The sequence below is a fragment of the Pygocentrus nattereri genome, chromosome 7, assembly GCF_015220715.1.
Source record: "Pygocentrus nattereri isolate fPygNat1 chromosome 7, fPygNat1.pri, whole genome shotgun sequence".
In the NCBI taxonomy this organism is placed as follows: domain Eukaryota; kingdom Metazoa; phylum Chordata; class Actinopteri; order Characiformes; family Serrasalmidae; genus Pygocentrus; species Pygocentrus nattereri.
This window is the reverse complement of record NC_051217.1, coordinates 35,516,921-35,537,358: the sequence shown is the minus strand read 5'-3', so window position 1 is coordinate 35,537,358 and position 20,438 is coordinate 35,516,921. Positions and strand designations below refer to the sequence as shown.

The 20,438-nt window shown below is 39.4% G+C and overlaps 1 protein-coding gene across 3 annotated transcripts in view; it reads right to left on the bottom strand.

The window, feature by feature from the left end:
* tbrg1 (transforming growth factor beta regulator 1) overlaps positions 1-20,438 on the bottom strand; it is a 42,602-nt gene continuing 22,164 nt past the window's right edge. For all 3 annotated transcript variants that reach the window (XM_017701973.2, XM_017701975.2, XM_017701974.2), the window contains 7 exons: positions 19,582-19,814; positions 16,281-16,420; positions 14,477-14,623; positions 11,172-11,269; positions 9,249-9,359; positions 8,442-8,605; positions 1-396 (listed from right to left, as the gene is read on the bottom strand). In XM_017701973.2, the coding sequence (XP_017557462.1) occupies positions 302-396; positions 8,442-8,605; positions 9,249-9,359; positions 11,172-11,269; positions 14,477-14,623; positions 16,281-16,420; positions 19,582-19,814 (988 nt within the window). In that variant the 3' untranslated portion in view covers positions 1-301. The remainder of the gene's footprint in view (positions 397-8,441; positions 8,606-9,248; positions 9,360-11,171; positions 11,270-14,476; positions 14,624-16,280; positions 16,421-19,581; positions 19,815-20,438) is intronic.

Below are 20,438 nucleotides of genomic sequence, written 5' to 3'. Positions count from 1 at the left end.
TATTTTAAAAAAGCTCTGTTTAATGGTAACTTTTCACGGCACATGGTACTTAAATTTGAGCTTCACAGAAATGTATACAACATAACACCACCAGTTTTTTGTGATCTGTGAAGTTTATAAAACACAAAGACCACAAGATGTCGCTAAGAGCCAGCGTTCCTCACTCCTGCAGCTGTGCAGCACCACCACTATGACCACAGCAAAGTTTGAACTAACCAAACACACTCAGTCCACTTCGCAACACCGTGAAAAAAATGAAATCAAATACAGCACAGTCACACACTCCAACAGGACGCCATCCTCAGGTGTTGGACAGAGAGCTCGCTGGAGTCGAGTGTAGAGAAGCTGAACTCAGCAAGTGCTGATGAGATGAAACGCTGGTCTGTAATGGACGCACTGCAAGAAGAGAGGAGACGTTCATGTTTATTTCCTCAATAAATGAACAAAAATAGAAACCCTAATTGACCATTTCAAGAATAACATGGTCTGGCAATCTTAATTTGTGATGGCTGATCAAACTGTAGATTCCATGTTCTCTACAGGACAGTGCTTGCTGACCTAAAGACCTCCAAAAGGCACTGGTCAACACACCTTCACCACCACGGAGGGCAAGTGGAATTTCACACTCTACTAAATGTATGCATTAACTATATCGCTGGTGTCCAAACTAAACTTTGTATTTTCAGAACTTGACAAAGCCAACTGCCCTTTACATTATGTTAAAAAATCGTGATGAATGCAGCAACCCAGATGTTCAAAAATGATTCGGAACAAAATACAGTCAGATTCATTTCCATTCAAAGTTATACGATGGGGGTCACGTGACGTAAATGGCGGACTAGCAGCGTGGCGACCGTGCTCCCGCAGCCCGACGGAATATTACAGATAAATACAAGTGTAATTCGACTACTTATAGACAAAAGTACACCACCATGCCTGTGGGACAAAGAAAGCTTACTCTGGTGCCTAAGGCGTCAAAGGAGAGTGCGGTGGAACCCTCGTCTCCTGATGCTAGAGCTAACTCGGGCGTTGATGGCGGCTTGGCGCGTGGTAGCAGAACGGATGAGCTAGTTAGTAGGATTACAGCTGAGGTCCTCAAGGGAATGGAGACTTTCTTCAACAAGAACATAGACCCAGTGCTACAGAGGCTGGAAGTTTGTGCTGCCGACATTGCCAGGGTAGAATCCAGAATTACTGAAGCAGAGGCGCGTATATCGGATTCGGACGACATGGTGACGAACCACGCGCCCAAATTGTTGACGGCGGCCCTCGACAAAATTGATGACCTGGAGAACAGAGGTAGACGGTGTAACATTCACATCATGGGCTTACCAGAGGGAGCCGAGGGGAGTAATCCAACCTCATTTTTTAAGACCTGGATTCCTCAGCTAGTGAACATCCCATTCAAGCATGGATCCGTGAAGCTGGATAGATGCCACCGCGCTCCCACTCACCGCCCGCTACAAGGACGTCCCCATGCAGTTATTGTGAAGCTCCACAATTTCCAAGATAAAGTCTTGATTATGCAGGCAGCACGAAGAGCATGGGGGCTGTCTTATAAAGGTTCCCACATTTCGGTGAATGAGGACTCCCACATTTCGGTGTATGAGGACCACGGTGGTCAGGAAGCGGCAGGAGTTTCACCTGGTCAAGCAGCAGCTAGGGGATCAAGGAATCCTTTTTGATATGTTATACCCAGCGGTGCTCCGAGTCAGCCACGACGGCCAAGAGAAATTCTTCAGACAACCGCAAGATGTTGTTGCCTTCCTCAGAAGCATTCAAATTGCTTCATCCGGCTCACATCGGCTCCAGTGTGAGCGGAGAAAAAAAAAAAAAAAAGTGGTTGCTCTGCACTATGTGGAATGGTGTGTATTATAAAAACACTTTGTTTTTGCTTTAATTGTTAGGGCTGCGAGGTGCTCGCAAAGACGTGCTGCAGGGTGACCATCTCTGCCGAAAACAAACTGGTCCAGTATCCCTCCCTTTAAGTTCGGAGAGCAGAACGTGTTGTAGAACTTGTTACAGAGTTCGGCCAAAAATGCCCAGAGCCTACCCCAAACGGTTTGTTCGGATTACTTTACGTGTACATAGTTTTTATTCTCTGAGAAGTGTTTTTATCCTCTTTTCTTTTTCTGTTTTATTATGTTTACTTATAATCCGGGAGTAAGGATCTTTGAAACTGCAGTCAGAGAGGAAAACATATAACATATATATGAATATATACATATATTTTAATATATGAGTGATAAGGCTAGACTTAAAGCATGCTGTTGGAATGTAAGAGGAATACACAACCCGATTAAGAGAAAAAATATACTTAGTTTCCTTAAGAAATCAGGGGTTCACATAGCACTGTTGCAAGAGACCCATCTTTCTGATAAAGAACATTTAAAATTGAAGAGAGATTGGGTGGGGGATGTGTATGGAGCTTCCTTTGGTAGCAGAAGTAGAGGAGTACTCATTTTAGTTCATAAACAGCTGCCACTCTCAGAGGTACAGACCATCTCTGATAAAGCTGGTAGATATATTATGTTAAAAGGTTCTCTGTATGGCCAGGCAGTCTCATTTGTGAATGTATACTTCCCACCCATGCAAACAAATGTTTTTATTTCCCTTGTTTTCTCTAAATTTGCAGATTGGATTTGTGATAATACCGTGATTGCTGGGGATTTTAACTGTTATTTCTCTTCCCAGCTGGATAGATCTCCCCCATCATAGAAAGCAATGTCTGGTAGAGCCAGAGCAATTTTGGACACCTGTAATGAATTTGGATTGGCTGATACTTGGCGTGTTCTACACCCGAATGATAAAGAATTTACATTCTTTTCCCCAGTTCACAAATCTAGCAGCAGAATTGATTTCATATTAACTCCTAAGGTGTCACTGCAAAAGTGCATGCATGTTCGATAGGAGACATTATAATCTCAGATCATGCCGCGGTGTTTATTGAGATGAATTTCACCTAATATGGCAGCCCAGAGTAGGCCATGGCGTTGTAATCCATTTCTAGTGCATGATCCTGATTTTAAGAAATACTTGAATAAGCATCTAGGATATTTCTTTAAAGAAAATAATACACCAGATGTCTCACCTAGTATATTATGGGATACAGCTAAAGCCTATATTTGAGGTTTGGTGATAGCCTACACAGCTAGTCAAAGAAAGAATAGTAGACTAGAACAGAGGAAGTTGGAGCTTGAATTATATGATATACAGCAGAGGCTTAATGCTTTCCCATCAGATGAACTGCTAAGTGAATTACAGACAGTTAAAACCTCCTTACAGGCAATATTGACAAAGAAGGCAGAAAAATCTATCTTCTTAGCTAGGCAGCACATGTATGAGTTCGCAAATAAACCCAATAGATACCTGGCCAATTTATTAAGAAGCAGATCATATAACCAAAGCATATCTGGGATTAACGATACAAAGGGGAACCTTAAATATGCCAACAACAAAATAAACAACATTTTTGGGAATTTTTATAAACAGCTATATTCATCTCAATTAAAATGTGACTCTAGGGAGGCTATGATTTTTTTTTTCCAAAATTGGATCTTCCTAAAGTATCTGTTCAGCAAAAAGAAGATCTATGTAGATCAATAAGTGTTGGGGAGATAAAGAGAACTATTATGTTGCTGCCTAATAACAAAACACCAGGTCCAGATGGGCTTAATGCAGAATTTTATAAAGGATTTGTAGACACATTAATATCACCTCTACATGAAATGATAACATTTTCATTCATGTCAGGATCCCTACCCGCCTCTTTAAAGGAAGCTAATATTTCGTTGTGCTAAAAAAAGGTAAACCACCAGAAGAATGTTCCTCCTACAGACCGATTTCCGTTTTGAATATAGACTTTAAATTATTAGCTAAAATTCTTGCCCTAAGATTAGAAAAGGTTTTGCCATCTCTTGTCGCTAATGATCAAACAGGGTTTGTACAGGGCAGATATTCTTCACATAACGTCAGGAGGCTACTAAATATCATTCAACATGCATCTTCCTATTGCCCACAGTCTTTAGTTATTTCACTCGACGGTGAGAAAGCCTTTGATCACCTGGAATGGCCTTATTTAATTTTTACCTTGTCTAAATTTGATGTGGGGGATAATTTTATCAAATGGATACAGAATCTTTACACTTCCCCATCTTCAGCTGTTATAACAAATGGCTGTAGGTTTACAAATTTCAATATCCGTCGTGGTACTAGACAGGGCTGCCCTGCATTATTATTCTCACTTGCTATGGAACCTCTTGCTACAGCCATAAGGCAGAATATGGACATTCAAGGTATTACTCTGGGGAATCGCCAGCATAAAATTTCCTTATTTCCTAATTAAATTAGGAAATTATTTCCTAATTAAAATTTCCTTGACGTTCTATTATTTGTAAGTTCTCCAAAGCAGTCGATCCCTAGATTACTAGAGATCATTAATATATATGGTGCATTCCCTGGGTACAAAATTAACTTCTCTAAAAGTGAAGCCATGGCTCTCAAGAATTCTTCTGATATAAATCCATTCCGATGGTCTCCGTCAGGTTTTACATATTTAGGGATAAAAATTTCTCCCCAGCTAAAAGATCTCTTCAAACTTAACTTCGCTCCTCTTCTTTCAGCTGTTAAAAGTGACTTAGACAGATGGCGCAATTTACCCTTATCTTTGTTTGGGTAATTCATTTAATTAAAATGAATATCCTACCATGGTTTTTGTATATCTTTCAAATGATCCCAGTGCTTCTATCAAGAAAAAATCTGGCGCAAATAAATGGTACCCTAATTTCTTTTATGTGGCGAGGAAGAAGACCAAGATTAAGGTATAGCTTTCTAAGTCTACCTTCGAAACTGGGAGGTTTAGCAGCACCTTCACTGAAACTCTATCAGCTGTCGGCACAGCTTAAATATATTCTAGAATGATTTATCAATGATTCGACTTGGATTAGCTCTGAGGCGGCTTCGCTAAAGAATATTCCCCTTCATAATCTTCTTTATAAATCTCAGGCTACTGTTGCAGAAGTAACAAGAAACAATATGATAATGAAGAAGATTGTTTATACCTGGAAGCAAGTAAGGAGACTAGAAGGATTCAGTAACTGCTTTTCCTTATTAACACCCCTACATGAAAATCCAGATTGTACAATTGATTTGGAAGACTGGAGAACTATATGTTGACATCCTTTACATGCACTAGCCAGTAATGCAGATTGGGAAAGGCAATTTAAAATACTAAACCGTCTTTTTTACACACCAGAATCTAGGAATAGGATGAATCCAAAACTGTCTAAATATTGTAACAAGTGTCATACAGCGGTTGGATCACTATATCACTGTTTGTGGGCTTGTCCCCATATACAGGACTTTTGGTCTAAAGTCACTGGTGAGATGGAGAAGATTTTTCATTTGTTCTTTTAAGTTAGATGCCAAGATCTGCTTGTTGGATGTCAAAAATGGATTGCCAAAGGGTTTCACAGGCACACAGTTATTGTTTATTCTTTTGTACTGTGCTAAAAAGTGCATTTTGAGTCTCTGGATAACAGACAAGGTTCCATCAGTAAATCAATGGCAACAATCTGTAACAAGTATTATCCCTTTTGAAGTATTTTCCTTTGCCGTAAAAGACAAACCTCATTTATTCTTCAAAATATGGGACCCATATATGGACTATTTGGGTAATGAGAAAGCCCGTAAGTTGATTTCTGGACTTAAGTCTCTGGCCTGGAAAGAGGCTGAGCTGGCTTGAAATTCTTTGGGATTTATGTTAAAAGGCTTTTAAGGACCCTTTTTCCCCTGCCCATCTGTATACTGTGTTAAAATAATGTGTAAAATGCTCCCCTCCCCCCCCCCTCCTCCTACCCCTTTTCTCCTTAATTTTTTGTTAGTTCACAAGGTTACAAAAAAAAGGGAAAAGAATTCATTTCAGTTGACTGTATTACTGCTATGGTTAAATCCCGCAAATAAAAAGATCTTTCAAAAAAAAAAAAAAAAAGTTATACAATGTTTATTCCTTCTACTGTAAAGTTACCATTTTGCAGTTAGGAGGTTTTGCCACAACAGAGATGATGATGTGTATGTATCCCATAAAAATGAACAGCGTTGACCTCACTTTAGTTCCATCACAGTTCTTTAGAAAATGATTCAGTGCGCCACAAAATCTTAAATTTCCTTGCATCACTGCTGTTCTAACAACCCAGTTGGTAACACAGCAACTGTAAGCCAATGAAGTGCACCGATACCATAAGTGTAACTAATAATAACCACCACTATAAATAATTTTACTGTACATCTCAATTCTTGTATTCAAGCACTTGCCAACATTACAAGAAGCTAATCAGTTAAGAGTTCACGATTTCCTTATTATTAGATAATGATTATGTTCCTGGCTGGTTGCCCTGCTGTCTCACTAAACTGGGTCCAATGAGATCACAACGCAGCAGCCTATATGAGCTCACCAGGAAAACAAACTCTGAGCACATGACTCCCATCTTATTCTTGTTACACTGTTGTCCTGTTAAATTCTGCATGAATTACAAGGGCCTGCTTATAATATTTTAAGCTCATGATGTCATAGCTCCACTATGTTACTGATTACAGCTCAGCAGGTGGATCATTTTCTCATATAGCTTCTAAACGGTGAAATAGGTTGTTAGAGAATATTATGATGGTAAGGTAGCTGTTTTAAAATCTTGACCAGAGTTAGGTCAGAATATGTCAAAGCTTTGTAGATGATTTTTGCCTGTGGTCTGTAATTGTGTTGTTTTTCATTTAGATGGTAGTTATCGTTTCGTTGCTTGAAACATATTTCTGTATAAACCACTTTAAAATTTAAAAAGGGCATTTTCACACTTGGGCTGATTCAGTGTCTTAAGTGGACTCAGACCACTGAGTCATGGTTTGGTTTGCATATGTGAACATGCCAAACGATCTCAGACCCCCCCTAAACGGCCCCAAAAATGAACCGAACCAATCTCTCAATGTGGTCTCAGTTTGGTTCGTTTGGAGTTTGTTTTGTGGTTCAATTGATTTGCGCACTGAAAGAACAAAACAGCCCCAGTCCGATTTAGCTTTGCTTTATGGTGAAGACCTCGAGGCTCACCATACACACAACCACGGTCCTCAGCACTTCAGCAGGTAAAACAGACCAAGGATTATTTATAAGGTTCTACTCACAATAAGGTGTTGACACATTAAAGCGATAAGATGCAAGAACCGTGTGATTTTACAGTGTTTCAGTTGCTTTAACACCAAACGCTGAAAGAATGAAAATTCACAGCTGATGCAGAGTTTCGCCGGATGGAGTTCAGTGAGGAACATACGGCGGCAGACCCCCAGGGTCATTTTTCCAATTTTGTGCGATGCACTTTGGCCAATCGATTCAGTGTGCCCAACAGGAGAGCAGCAAGTGGGTCTGGTGGTTTCTCTCACCTCCTCTCAAGTTCTAACGGAGTTGTGGTCAGAACAAAAAGTGGGCCGGGATTTTGAATGTCCAGAAAGAAAACTGAATCCTCTTTATAGTTCACTTACATTGTGAACACAAAATGAACAGGGTCATTTGCAGTTGGTTCCTTTCCAGGTTCTCTTTAACAGAACTCAGTTCACTTTATATATATATATATATATATATATATATATATATATATATATATATATATATAGTTTTTTTAAATATGTCAAAACACTGTAAAATAAAAAGTGCTGTTATAATAATTATTATGGTCCCTTGTGCTTCCATTGAGTTTAAACTGCAAATGAACGAATGAATGTATAAGAGCAGAAGATGTTCTTTAAAGTTAAAAGCATCACATTCATCGCATTAAGAAATGTTTAATTACACCACAATCAAGCAAGTTGCTGACCAGCTGTGCTGCTGACTCTCCAAGTCAGCTTCAACTACTTCAAGTTCACAGTAGCACAAGTACAGGAAAAGAACATTTGAACATAACACAGGCCTTATTCAGTTTACAGTGGCACTGACTACACGGTCTTGACTAAGACATTTAATGGCCTGATCTGTTCAAGTGTTACAGCCTGTCCAGACTACTTCACTCAGCTGCCTTCCCTTGTTCTCTTGAGCCTATTGAGTCTATTTTATAAATGAATAAAGGAATACATTTAATAAATAAGAACAGATACTGTTGTTTAGGAGCACGAGCAGAACAGTCTATTTAATTATTGTGGTACTTTTAAAAATGCACAACTGTGACTAACTATGCAGAATTGTGTTTATTTTTATTGACAACCCAACATTTGCTGCTCTGTGTTGTGTGTAGACTGCTTTCTGGCATACTTGTGATGGAAAAGACTAAATAAAGCATTCCCTGATTAGCAATCAATAAATTTAATATTGGCTGACTAGAGAATTTGGAGCCCTCCTAAAAAGGTAATATAGGAAGCTTTGTTCTACGTTAAGTCACACTACTATAAAGCTCTGTTTGGCTGACCTGAACTGCTCTGGTCTCCAGTAAGGTTTTGATTTGCCAAGCCTTCCTCACAACCCAGCAGGCGCTGGAAAGCTTCGAAGTTCACTGTTGCATCCTCCTCAGACACTGTGTGTGCAGCCTGTCCTTCACTTGGTCGGCAAACCTCAAATCGCACCCAGATATAACTAAAGACAGTCAGACACAAACAAAAACAGATCTAAACAATCCTGAAAAATATAGTCATGAAAAGAAAGTAGATCACATGTTTCAGTTTAACAGTATAGATAGACAAACAGATTAGACATGCAGACAGATAGACAGACAGACATAGATAGACAGACAGACATAGATAGACAGATAGATAGACAGATAAACAGACAGAGAGATAAACAGACAGACAGACAGACAGACAGACATTAGGCATGATCAAACCACACAATCTAATAACAAAGAGCAAATCAGACCAGATGTCTGAGGGCTCTCCAAGATGTTGTCTAACAGTGTACTGACCATCAGCACCTGATCAGGTGCACCAGATTTCAACTGGACACATCTGAAGTAGTGATATATGCAGGGGTGTACTTACTTTTTCCACATAGGAAAACTGCATATCTGCTCATTTCAATTATATAAAGGATGACAAAAGTTAATTTTAAGCATCCCTTGTTGAATTATATCACCTTTACGTATCACCACTGTTTAAATTAAGACTCAATGTCTACATCTAAACATGGTGAAAAAGTCTAAACTTTATGTTTTGAGTCAAACTGTTTCCACTTTAAAATGACATCATTATACAGCATGAAATCCATATACATGTTCACTCACTTGCTGCACTTGCGAGCTCCAGGGCAGCTCTGAATCAGGTTCTGAATGGTTGGGTGAGAGAAACCAAAGAAGTCTGCACCAGAAGGGACGATGTTGGTCAAGGGCAGGCCCCTGTTAAAACACATATGTTAATGCTGCTGATCTTGCCTTCCTCCTCCAAAATAATATTTAAGCAATAGAACACGAGAGGGAGTGTGTTATAGCGAAATGACATCACAGCTGTGACTTGGTCACCGTGGATCATCACATTTGTGATCTTACAGTGATAACACACAATCTCCGTGAACGTGGCGTTTAATATGTTTTAATGTTCGCAGTTCCTTCCGCTAAATTATAGTTCCTTTACAAACAGCTTGTTGCTACTATGCTAGAGCAACAAACGCCGCCCACTTGCTGCACAGCTGGCAGTTCGTTCTCCAGATCCTTACACTAAACTCCAAAACAGCACTGAGCAGCTTTTTCTTTTCTTTCTTTTTTTATTGCAGCAGTTTTATGGCTCAGTCTGATTTGGTCAGACTCTGAAGATCAGACTAAACATTTGGCGAATGGTACTGAGCTCATTTCTGGCTGATTCCAGGTTGTTTAGCTGTTTTTCTGTCACAGCTGCCGACTGAAAAGCTGCTCAGTGGTGATGACAGTTTGGGAATTTAGTTTAGTCTGATCAAATAGGCTGTAGGTCAAATGTGATCTTAAAAGTATCCATTTTCTGCTTGTGACAAAGTAAGAAGTAAAAACATTCAAATGGCTTGAGCGTCTCCTACAGCTGTCAAAGCCATTGCTTAGCAACAGCATCTCAGCAGAGTGATAGTGTTTGTGAAAAACCTGTGATGCACAGTTAGAACGCTTCTCAAATAATCAGCTTGCGTGGCCGAAACTAACTGTTGTATAATATATTATTAATGTTACAATTTTATATATGTCTGAAAATCTATCAGACCTGGCAGTTCTACCATTGATAAACACACACAGCCTATACTATTTCAGTCATTGGCTCATATATAATTCAGAAATCCCATAATTATTGAAATTAATTGGAAAAGCTGTAATGTAGCTTCAGCCACATCTTTCACTTAGCTCTCAGGATTATCCATTTATCCCTATCTATTAAAATTATCACTCAAATAAAATCCCTGTTGCCCTGCTGTTGATAAAAAGCACTTAAGAGCATGGAGGTAAGACATGCATACACTCCTTATCTGTACGAGTTCTGCTTTGAAGCGGTTTGGAGCCCTCATACAGTTTCATGCAAGTCTGAACACCCCATGAACTACAGGTTTTATTGATTTTTATGTGGAAATGAGGTAATAAATTTAATAAGCCATTTTTGTGCTAAAGTTAGTGCACGCTTTTTGTTTATTTACAAGTTTAGGACACTGGAAAAAAACAATATAATATAAAAAATATGCCACAACATTCGCATAGGCTGCATCTTATGTTTCATTTTTTCCTCAGTTAAGTTAAATACAGTGAATAAACAGTGATTAGTCACATGCAGAATTTCTTTTCAAACAGTATCTTGTTGAATAAAGATTACATCAGTCTCTGAGATTTTCCATCCTATTTTAGCCCAAAAAACGTGTGCAGTTTGTAAGTTTATTTCAGCATTTCACCTGCTGTTCCAAAAACTGATAGTGTGTGATCTAGTGATATTGCTGCTCATGGGTCACGAAATGTACAACACCAGCAAACTGACTGGTTACACTGGTTCCAGTAAGCTTTATTATAATTGCTTTGACTGTGATACACAGACATTAAGTGTCTCTTTTCACATGGAATAGGAGTTTGGGCTCGAAAGATGGCAAATGTGATGCACTTTAATGCCTGCAAAATTTCTGACCAATAAGCAAGTCTTCACGTGTATAATGCAGTGCACTTTAGCTACTGCAGTGTCAAATGGTTTATTTATTTGCATTAGATGTTTACCTCTTGGCAGTGATGGCTTTCAGCAGTTCTGTGTGGCAGCTCTGAGCTGATGAAGCCGCGATGGCATTCATTGGGTCATCTTCAGGCACAATCTCAAACTGAAACAGAAAAAAATTCCTTATGCTGTTCATTTGTTGCGACATATGAATTAAACTGGTTTTGAAAGTGCACTTTTAAAGCGGTCTTCAAATTGAATCATTCAACACAGTACTTAAGTGGGAGGAGGATTTGATCATGATCATGATCCATTTTATTATCATGATACCACATTTTTCTGATAATCAGCAGTACCCCAAGAACACTAACCTATTGCATGTTTAACTGAAAAGAAAACCTAAGTGCTGATTAATTTGATGCAGTAGGTAAAATGCTGAATAACAACTGCACTCATAGCATATCCAAGTTTTTGATAGCAGCTTTGCAACTTGTCCAGGGTGTATCCTGCCTTCCGCCCGATGACTGCTGGGATAGGCTCCAGCACCCCCCCCCCGTGACCCTGACGGAGAAGCGGCTAAGAAAATGGATGGATGGATGGATGGGATGGACTACTGGAGAATTGTGTTTGTCTTTCAAAACACTGATGTGCACCACTAAAATTTCTTTACATATCATAGGATTCTTTTTATCCCTACAGGCCACTCCTAACTCGAGAGTCTAAAGCAGGAGTCTTTAATTAACATTCAATAAGGTCCAGTTAGAGAAAATATCCTCAAGCAAAGGTCGGGAACATCATAATGTCTAACTTGCTTCATGATTCAGTGCCATATACTGTAAAGTGAAGTTGCCTGGTAAGTATATCAACATCTTGTGTAGTCAACAACTGAATGTTAATTTAAATTCAAAGTACAATTGTCTGTTTAGATCACGACGTGATAACTTCCCTCTGACTCACTTTCTTCTCTGACTGCTGTTTCTCACCTCGTGTGCGCATCAATCACTGGAGTCTCAGTGCTCATCGTAATGCACAGATCTAATTGGCTGAGTAGTGTCAATTGGTCTGTGAGTTTCTTGGGGCGCTAAAGCTACTATAAAGGCTAAAAAAGCTACGCCAATGAAAAAAATAGGACCACCCCATCAAAAATTCAATAATTATTCAAAGCTTATTGGTTATTGGTTCAGGACCGCATAGGACAGCGTCTGGGTCTGGACTCGGGCCGCATTCCACCTATTAGTGACCTCTTGTCACTAAACCATAGTCTACATTTGCTTTTGCTACGGTGCCAGTAAAACTGATAAGCTATATAACCAAAAGTATGTGGACACCGTTTCTAATTACTGAGTTCAGTTGTTTTAGTCACACTCATTGCTAACAGGTGCATAAGATCAAGCGCATAGCTTTGCAATCTCCATAGACAAACAGTGGTAGTAGGAAGGGTCGCTCCAAAGAGCTCAGTGATTTAAATGTGGCTCTATTATAGGATGCCACCTTTGCCACAAGTTAGTTTGTGACAGTTCTGCCCTACTAGATCCACCCCATCAACTCTCCATGCTATTTCTGTAAAAATTAAAGCATCTAGGAACAACAAAGGTTCAGTCACAAAGCAGTAGACCAAGTAAACTCACAAAGCGGGAGTGGCAAGTGCTCATGAATGTGTAAAAATCAGCTATCCTCCGCTGTTGCATCACTCATTAACTGCTTTTGTAAACAACATTATCACAAAAACTGTTCCTCAGGAGCCTCATGAAATAGTTTTTCAGGGCTGCGCAGATGCACACAAGCCTAAGATCACTATACCAACACAATACTAAGTGTCAGCTGGAGCAGTGTGAAGCCTGCTGCCAGTAGCAGTAGTGGAAATGTTCTCTTGAGTAATTAATCCAATCTGGCAGTCTGATGAAGCTGGGTTTGGCGGATGTCAGGAGAATGCTAACTACCGGAATGCATTGTGCCAACAGTACAATTTGGTGGAGGAAGTGGAGGATTTTATGAGATTGGGCCCCTTAGATTCAGTGAAGGGTAACGTTAATGCCATAGCAGATAAAGACAATTTAGATAACGATATGCTTGCATATTTTGTGGCAACAGGAAGGCCCTTACTATTCAAGTATGACTGTGCCCCTGGATACAAAAAAAGCTCTGTGAAGACACAACTTGACAAGACTGGCGTGCAGGAACTCCACAGAGCCCTGACCTCAACCCCACTGCTCAACTTTGGGATGAGCTGGTACGTCAAATGGACACAAATTCAGTGACATAAATAGTGATTCTGGCCTGATTTATTTTGACCAGGAAGACCATCATATCCACCTTTTGTGGCTTGAGGCTCAACCCCTGAATGCAGCGTGCCAAACTGCCAGTAAGTTGTGGTTGTGATGTCACAACACATGGAGGTTTGGTTGCCTCTGATTGCTCTAACTCGTCTGCAGGCACTTCACAAACTCTTATTAGATTCAGTTTCTCCTCTGTAAACTTAAAACAACCTTTTTGCTAATGCACACGTTTAAAAATGACAGTTCATCAAGGGTTTTTAGTCAAGACAATGGTTCTATATAGAACAAAACACTCAACAGCCCATTTGCATTCTTAAAAATGGTTCTTCAGATTGATGGAGAATGTGTTGTATATGGTTCTACAGAGCACCAAAATGTTCTTCTATTGTTACAAGTCTGACATCAACATTTTTTGGTTCTATCTAGAACCCTATACAACACATTCTCCACCAGTCTTAAGAACCTTTTCACCATTTTAAGCAAGCAAATGGGCCTTTGAGTCTTCTTGGTTCTACATAGAATGACTGTTTTTACTAAAGAACCATCTTTCTAAAGAACCTTTATTAAGACTGCAGGCTATAATAAAAGAAATGCAGCTTATGCAATTTGAAAATTGCATTAAATTGTCTCAAATTGCAATTTCTATATAAAAATGATTAATATTTCAGCCCTAATTAACACTCAAGGTTTTGGAAAGCGATGCCAAATAAGCTTATAAAGGTGTGATGGTCAGGTGTCCAAATAGTGTATGTGTAAAAATGACTGCTCTGTTTCATGGAAAAAAAACATTCCAGGTTGCAAACTTAAATGAACCGTAAATGAAATATATCAAGGCTAATCTGCTACAGGCTGAATAGTGCTGGTTCTCGTGAAATGTGTGATTCTCATGATGATCAAAAAAGTGAATTCAAGTTTTTGTAGTGCAGTAACCATAATTGGGCTTTATTAACTGGGGAGGGAATGGTATGTTATACAACGTTAATGTTGTTCACACATCAAAAAGCTTTTACAAAAAATTGAGCTTTTTTCATAAAATAAGCCTAATAAATGTATGCACATGTTCAAAGAATGTGTTTTGATGTATGTGTTCATACCTGTGGTCCCTGGCCACCATCTTTTATCTGGCAGGTATAGAGACACTGCTGCTCCGGGTTCTTCATACTGGCAAACACTCGTGTGCTGCAGAAGCCCACAGGATAGATGGCGTTTTCATCATGGAAGTGAGCCCTATCTGTGATGATCTTAAAGAACGCAAATACAGCAAGTGGTTAATGTGGTTTCCATACAGTTCAGCCTGTGAACTATGCATTGTGGCCAGTGAGATTATACTTTCTAAAATTCCTACCAATAAATGTGGAACTTCTTTTTAGTGATGAATTCGAAACCAATGTCAAGCCAACTTAAAGTTTGTTTACAAACTTTGTCTGCCTGGTATACTCAGGTTATTTGTTTTAGGACATATTTCTGATGAGATAAAATAAATGATAATCCATTTGCATTAGGAAGGGGAAAGCAAAACCGAAACAAGTGCAAAAATTCCAAGGTTTGGAAAATTCCAAGAATGAACTGCAGAGGGGTGGAAAAATATCCCAGGAGATTTCTTTGACAAATTGAAAGGAATGGAAGCTGCAATATAGGTGAAGAGTGCACAAACTCAATACCAAAACAAATACATGTGTTTTGTAATGCTGAATAGAACAACTTGTACTTACTGTTTATTTTGGCTGTACATTAAACAATAGATAAGTGGTCTCTGACCTCTGAATTGTTAAAAGAGCTAGAAAAATAATAAGCAGACAGCAATAGCATTCATCTGATCTGTGTAGCAGAGCTGTGCACAGGAAGACTCCAGACTCTCCCCTCCGGCCGACGTGTTAGAGACAAAAAGAATGACAAAAGGCCAAAAGATCATTCATTCCAGCCACAGTTAGTCATCTGTTTTTCTGTGTGTCGCTTTGTATGACTGACTGTTTCTATGCCAAATCTATGTAAGACTGACCGTGTGTGAACAATCAATATTCTAAACACTGTATGTGAGGATACTGAAGAAAAAGGGCTTGTACACAATGTGAAAAATTTAAGCTTTTTTAACATCTTAAGACCTCAGCAGCATTTGCACCACATGACAACAAATAGGGCATATATTAAATATCTATTATGCAAACCTATTGGTTGGAAAAAAACATGTACATATGCCTGGAGATAGCTTGGACTTTCTTTTCCAGCATGTTTGACTTCATCACTTTTGCTGTCCTCTAGTCCTTCATCAGTGGTTAGTTTAGACTACAGGACAACTGTCCGCAGGATATTTTTGGCTGGCAGACTTCTCAACATTTTTATAATCCTATTTAAAAAAAAAACAAAAAAAAAAAACATTTGACAGCACTTGCAAAGAAGTGAGCTCATGCAAATATCCAGCTAACAGTGTCCTGTGGGCAGCGTCCTGTCACCACTGATGAAGGACTAGAGGATGACCAAAACAAACTGTGCAGCAGCAGATGAGCTGTCATCTCTGGCTTTACACCTACAAGATGGACTGACAAGGACTGTATACATTTTATTGTCTGTTTTTATTTCTCCATTATTTTCAGACTGCTGCCATTGGAGAACACCACCTGTCTAGTGACCCCCAAGTACCTTGAGTTTAAGACCCCTGGTCTAAACAATACAAGTCAGCTAGTATCTTCTTTTGAGTTTTAACATTATGCTCACTGCAGTTTATCTGGATTACAGTGTGAAAATGACATAAAAATGAAATGGTCAGTGGCAATGGCCACAATAAGGATCTTATTATTAGCTATCATAATTGGCCATAATATTTAATATCACTGCACCCCTATTCTGCAGACTTGAATCACATTCATGTACAACATGTAAAGGAATTAGCTTGTTACTGACCTCTCCTAGGCTGTAAACAGTTAGCCCACCCAGTATGATGGGGAAAACCGGCCTGCCAGAAGAGTCCAGTGGGATGGGCTGAACCAGCTTACGGGTCCCACTCTCTGACACTTTCCTCTTTTTAGACATCTTCTTTGTTACTGAGAGAAATCAAATAAACACAGCCGGAACTCATTACAACACACAGCAACTGAGTATACCTTTTTACAGTAGGGTCTTTCATTTTAACAGACACTTTATAACAGTAAGACAAACAAAGTCATATTCTACCTGGATTCATTTTACTTGGGGAGGCTCTATAATGTGCACAATTACTGATGAGATATATGATTTTAATTAGAGTTTCCAGCTAGGCATCTGTCCAGCTGCATGTTGAGTTTTAATTTCTTGCAAGCTTTAAAGTGTTTAAACTGTTGAATGTAAGTGTCAAGTTTCAGGTTTATTTGTCATTTTCACAGGACCATGGATGCATCATATCAGGTCCAGCCAGGCATGTCAATGGCTCCACCATTTTGGGCCAGTCAACATCGCTGCTGGTAAGCATTCAGTACCAGTACCAGGTTAAATATGATACTGTCCAAAATTACACTATTTCAAGAATATTGCTCTCACAAAGCGGGATCAGATTATATAATGGAGGTAACGCAGAGATCCACACCCATGTTTGTGTTATACGTACTGTCTGTGTGATGTTTATGTAGATATGGCCATGTGGTTGGTGATGCACAAAGGTTTTTCCTCTGGTTTTATATTGAGCTTATTTCATTTAACAGTCTATTCAGGGGAGCCTAACTTCTTCAGGGGATCTTAACTTGTTCCCTATTTTTCCAACGACAAACGCTCTGAGCTGTTGGAGGTTCGCTGCCGACGAAAATCACGTTGCAGAGTTATGACGGATTCACTCTTATTGAAGTGGAGAACACAGAACGCTTTCTGCTCTGGGGTCTCATCTCCTCGCAGACTGAAGACAGCCAGAAACTCTATGACCCACTTTGTCAATGGGATTGTGACTGGTTCCTAGGCACAGTTTTAAAAACATGGTGCTTTGAAATCAGATTAATCTTTTTACATTTACATTTACAGCATTTAGCAGACGCTCTTATCCAGAGCAACTTACAAGAAGTGCTTTGTCAATCTAGAGAAAGTATCTTTGCTAGTTACCAATAGCTTAGAGAGAAAGACAGTCCTGAGCTCAGATACTGCTAGAAAAAAATATGTCACTGCAGACACCAAGGGAAAAAGAAACAGAGTTGAACGCAGAACTCTGTGCCATTCAATGCAATACGATTTTTCCATCACCCTGTATATACACACACACACACACACACACACACACACACAACAATCAGGTGATACCCCCCCTCTCGCTGTCTGTGCTGGTGTCTTTTTCTCTCTTGAAAGAAAAAGTATGTGAACCTCTTGAAATTTTATGGTCTTCTGCATTAACTTGTCATAAAATGTGATCTGATCCTCATCCAAGTCAAGCATATCGACAAATATGATGTGCCCAAAGTAATAACGCACAAAAATAAATTTTCTTTCAGGACTTTATTGAACACACTCATTCAACATTTAAAGTGATAGTGGAAAAAGTATGTGAACCCTTGGAATTAATAGCTGGTTGACCCTCCCTTGGCAGCAATAACCTCAACCAGGCGTTTCCTGTAGCTGTGGATCAGACCTGCACATCGTTCAGGAGGAATTTTAGCCCATTCTTCCTGGCAGAACTGCTTCAGCTCTGTCATGTTCCTTGGATGCCTCATGTGTACAGCTCCATAGCATTTCTATAGGGTTGAGATCTGGGCTCTGACTTGGCCACTCCAAAAGGCGGATTTTGTTTTTCATAAGCCATTCTGTTGTGGACTTGCTCCGGTGTTTTGGGTCATTGTCCTGTTGCATCACCCAACTTCTATAGAGTTTCAGCTGGCGTACAGACTCTCTCACATTATCCTGTAGAATTTTTTGATACACTTGGGAATTCATCTTCCCCTCAATGACTGTAAGCTGACCAGGCCCTGATGCAGCAAAGCAGGCCCAAATCATGATGTTCCCCCCACCATACTTGACAGTTGGGATGATATTTTTATGGTGATGTGCAGTGCCTTTTTTTACGCCAGATGTATCGCTGCTGTGTTCTTTCCAAATAGTTCAATCTTAGTTTCATCTGTCCACAAAACATTTTGCCAGTACCGTTGTGAAGTGTCAATGTGCTCTTTCGCAAACTTCAGGCGTGCAGCAATGTTCTTTTTAGTAAGCAGCGGCTTCTTTCGTGGTGTCCTGCCATAGACACCCTGCTTGTTCAAAGTTTTACGAACTGTAGATTCATGAACACAGATGTTAGCCTGCATCAATGCCGCCTTCAAATCTTTGGCTGTCACTCGGGGTTGTTTCTTTACCTCATTGATAAGTCTCCGTTGTGCTCTTGGGGTCATTTTGACTGGGTGCCCACTTCTTGGCAGAGTAGCCACAGTCCCAAATTGTCTCCATTTGTAGATTGTTTGCCTTACTGTAGACTGGTGAATTTCTAAAGTCTTTGAAATTGCTTTGTAACCCTTTCCAGCTTTATGTAAAGCAACAATTTTTGATCGCAGATCCTCTGAAAGCTCTTTTTGGCGAGGCATGGCTTACATACGCATATCCTTCTTGTGTTGAGCAAACTCAAAAAGTCTAAGTGGTTTTTATCAGTCAAAGTAGCTCTAGTACACACCTCCAAACTCATTTTCTTAACAAGACTCCAGGTATGACTCCAATTAGCTTTTTTGAGATCATTAACTCAAGGGTTCACATACTTTATCCACTAGCACTATAATGTTTTCATTGTTGTTCTCAATGAAGATATGAAGGATAAAAAATATTTTGTGTTATTAATTTGGGCACATTATATTTGTCGATATGCTTGACTTGGATGAGGATCAGATCACATTTTATAACAAGTTAATGCAGAAAACCATAAAATTTCAAGAGGTTCACATACTTTTTCTTGCCACTGTGTGTCTTAAGAGGCTGTCTCTACCAAACCCAAGGTTTTCCACATTGAATGTAAAAACTCCTTCAGAAACCACAGTGGTCCAGATCTTTGTGTCATTATTGATTGTTACAGTCATTCAATTAGAACTTCTGTCCCTAAATACAGATATTTTACCACCATGTACACAATGCTATTCTTTACCACAATAAAGAGGGTTGTTGATTCCTGGATGAATAAGCCTGTCAAAACCCACAAACTACATAAACAGAAACTGCCCTACTAAAACTAATCCAGCTCCAGCTTTACACAACATCCCATTTCTGACATACTCACCTTCCTCTCTTCCATTCTCCCTCCCTCGTTCTTTTCGTTCTTTCTTGGGTTTCTTCAGAAAAGCATCGTCAGACCCTGGAGCTCCAGGCCCCTGGCTTTGGCCTGCCGGCACGATGGCGGCCCCTGTTGCACACGAAGTGAAGGTGGAAGTGGGGTGAGAAGTATTGCTGGGAGTTGAAAGCATCTCCCCTTCGGTCAGAGACTGGTACTGCAGTAGAGTCTTCAGTAGAAACCTGGAGGAAACAGTGACAACTGAACCCTGCAAGCTTTTACGATCAACTTTTAGACTTATCAACCTGAGCATGCCTTGTCAATATCAGGGTTGTTGTTTAACCTTTTCAACTCCTTGAGACCACCGGTGGTTCCAAAACACACTTAGTCATATTCTTCATATCTTTTATATTTTATAAGCAATAATTCAAAAGATGGGTGTCGTATGAGGCCGTAAACGTCTTCTTTCCAGTCAAATAGATGGATGATATCATTTAAACCCATGTAATAAAAGAAGCTGAACTTTTTGTTCTACTGAAAGTCGACCCATTTTTCCACAAATCTGGGCTATAAACTATAAACAGATGGCATCTCTTCAGTGATCTACTCTGCAAAAATTATTTTTATAATATAATACAAACAGTGTTTAAGACTTTTGGCTTTCAGCAGTAAATTGTAAGCATAATAATTTGTCTTACAACTTGGTCATGTAAATTCAGATGGACAAACCAAAACATGCCCTTGTCAACAAATGCATTGCCTTTAATGCCTCAGCAAAAGAAAAATAACTATTTTAACCAAATAACACTGCACACAAACTCAAACATGGCATGTGTTGATATCATGTTATTTTTTCCAAATAAGAA